This window comes from Sinocyclocheilus anshuiensis, unplaced genomic scaffold (genome assembly GCF_001515605.1).
Source record: "Sinocyclocheilus anshuiensis isolate Anshui unplaced genomic scaffold, SAMN03320099.WGS_v1.1 scaffold2039, whole genome shotgun sequence".
Lineage (NCBI taxonomy): Eukaryota > Metazoa > Chordata > Actinopteri > Cypriniformes > Cyprinidae > Sinocyclocheilus > Sinocyclocheilus anshuiensis.
The window spans coordinates 503,535-506,513 of record NW_015550822.1 but is presented as its reverse complement, the minus strand read 5'-3'; the positions used below and the strand labels follow the sequence as shown (position 1 = coordinate 506,513).

The 2,979-nt window shown below is 35.0% G+C and overlaps 1 protein-coding gene across 1 annotated transcript in view; it reads left to right on the top strand.

Moving 5' to 3' along the window:
* Window positions 1–1,125: 1,125 nt before the first annotated feature.
* Window positions 1,126–2,979, top strand: part of limch1b (LIM and calponin homology domains 1b) — a 52,438-nt gene continuing 50,584 nt past the window's right edge. Inside the window, exons 1-2 of the mRNA XM_016450507.1 lie at window positions 1,126–1,152; window positions 1,692–1,890. Coding sequence (XP_016305993.1) covers window positions 1,126–1,152; window positions 1,692–1,890 — 226 coding nt within the window. The remainder of the gene's footprint in view (window positions 1,153–1,691; window positions 1,891–2,979) is intronic.

Genomic DNA, 2,979 nt, shown 5'->3' with positions numbered 1-2,979 from the left:
GTCTAGACTCTGCCCCGGTACGAGTTGTGTCGAGCTATTCATTAGTCTGTTTGATGAGAAAAATATGAAATTGATAAATGGGTATTAATCCTACAACTGCAGCAGTGGAGGACTATTATTCTGCTGCATGATACTGCGGAAGAACTGATGATGGCACGGTTTGATATTCGGCTGACCAATCAGCAGAAAGGGGCGTTTAATTCCCGCCCATGTGTAGAAATCAAATATTCAAGCTGTTTATTCATTTTTCCACCCATGAACGAAAAACGAAAATTTAAGCTGAATTCTCATTTTTCGTCTTTTGGAAAAAAACAAAAAAAACTAAAAAGGAGCCGTTTTCTCATTTTTCTACTTTCAATATGAAATCAAAAAACGAATGATCGAATGATACACGGATTTATCCTGATTCTGGTTTTACTTTCGAACGTAGAATTTATATCGGACATCAAATGGCGATCCAACATATAATTTTTTTAATTTATTTTTTTAATAATAAACTCTTAGTTTCAGTCTAGGGCTCTATACAATATTATTATTTTTAACATTACATTCAAAACACCCACAGAACAATAGATTGCGATTAACCATGGTCTTTGCCTTATTCTGATGACTTGTAGTGAATTGAATCAGTTTTGCAAAATCTGGGCTGTCCAAATTGTCATCAGTAATGGCAGACTGAAAAAGCCTGCCCAACTCAATTATTGTTTTGATTTAATAATCTTCATGTGGGAAAAGGCTGATTCACATAAATAAGTTGAGCCAAACAATGCTGTCAATGAGGTATAAATTATGGATTATATATGGATTTTATATAGCCTAGAAAGTGCAAAGAGCACTCCCTTTGTAATCACTAAAAAGCTGTCACTCACTTCAGTTCACCACGATCTCACAGAGTTCCATTATAATCACTGAATCTCTCTATTTACCTAAAGCATATTTAAATGATGTGCAATCTACCAGTAAATCTATCGACTGGATCTCGATCGACCTATTGGGCACCCCTGGTCTACACTGAACACATAAAAAAGCAAAAGTTTGGGAGCATCAATTTACAGACTGTGTCACATTGCATCACATTCCATGTAGACAGTATCACTGATTACAAGGGTGTCTCTTTGTCACATTATGCCACTTGTGTCCATTGTGGACACAGTGTTTAACTGTACAAAAGTGTATAAAGACTGCTTAATTTTGGGGGGGGAACTACATAGATCCAGCAATATACATTTTTTAAATAGAATTGATATATACAAGTTATGTACTTTTAACATAAAATAAATTAAAAAAATCTTTCATTTAAAAAAAGAATTATTTTCATTTAGCACCGCAGTGTGTTTTGCTTTTCCTCAAGCTTATCAGAACAGGCCTGCGACCCACAAGTTGAGATGCACTCAACTGTACTTCTGTCTCCAGAAATAATTTAAACACCACAAGCTTTTTTCTCCACAATTGAAAAAAGCAGATCTGTTAATGTATTATTTTTTACTCCATTTTGTCAGTTGATGAAACTAAAAGTCAAAAGTTTGAATCTAAAAGCCAAATGCAGTCACAAGAGAGACTTCTGTGAAAGTCATTGTGTGAAAATAAATGAGAATGAATCATTCACTTTATTTAATGTTATTCAATATTGAAACACCACTTGGAGGAATCTTAAGCTGCAAACTTGTTAAATGTTTATATGTGTTTCTTAGGAAGCAGAGGAGTGGGATAGCCCAAAGCGAAGCATCAGGGACAGTGGTTACATAGACTGCTGGGAGTCCGAGCGCAGTGACTCTCTCTCCCCGCCGAGGCACGCGCGAGACGACTCTTTCGACAGCCTGGACTCCATCGGCTCGCGTTCCCATCAAACCCCCTCGCCTGATGGCCTGCTTGCCCATGGCTACAGCGATGGTAAGTCTAACGCACACATTAAAACACAAAAAATGACTTATTTATGGGTGGGTAATATATCGGTTGAAAACAAAATTCAAGGTTTAAAATTTGACAACCAGTATACATTTTACGAATTTGTCCCACAATTCCCCATGGAAGAGAAAATGTGAAAGCTGTTATCGATGGTTTGAAACTGACTCAATGCTAAGCCCTGTTCCCCGTATTGACTGCTGCTAATGCTGACTTTCCTAAATAATGCTTGTTCAGCAATAAAAGGTATGTGGAGAAACTGAGCAGTTTGCTTCAGAATTAACGCCAAACAAAACAAGTTCAATTAACAGACCTTTTACAGTTTAAACAACAATTATTATTATTATTGTTTTTTTTTTAATTTAATTTATATATTTGGCAAAAATAGTATTTTAGAAAAATCTGTATTTTTTAAATTTTTGCTACATTTGTTTTAATGCATTTTACATGACTAATAATAAAAAAGAATGGTCAGATAAGTTGTGATATGTTTTGATATATGCTTTGTGATATATTTGGGACAAAGGACCTTTCAATGTTTTTTTTTTTACTATTCTAAAAAATGTAAGACTATTGTATTGGGATATACATTTTGCTCATCACTCGATCATAATCTCATCCTTTTTGCACATATTAAAGAGGCTCATGATCAAAGTGTCCAGTTTGTTTAGCGTGTTCAAGTTAATAATAATAATAATAATATACTAATACTAATAATAATAATAAGGTTTATTTTATATAGCGCCTTTCTGCAAACGCAAGGTCGCTTTACAATATCAAAACTGATTAACATGACAGCAGACAAAAAAACAAAACAAAATACAGATAAACATGAAATCCATGGCATGAATCAGATCATGCAGTCAGAGATCAGAGAAACAAGAAAGGAAAATATATGTTTTAAGGTGGGTTTTGAAATCCTGTAATGAAAAAAGATCACAAATGTGTTTGGGAATAGAATTCCAGAGTGTGGGGGCAGAGATACAAAACGCTCGTCCACCAAACGATGCTAACCTGTAGCGTGGAATTAACAGTAGACCAGTATCTGAAGAGCATAGTGTGCGAACTGGGGAGTGA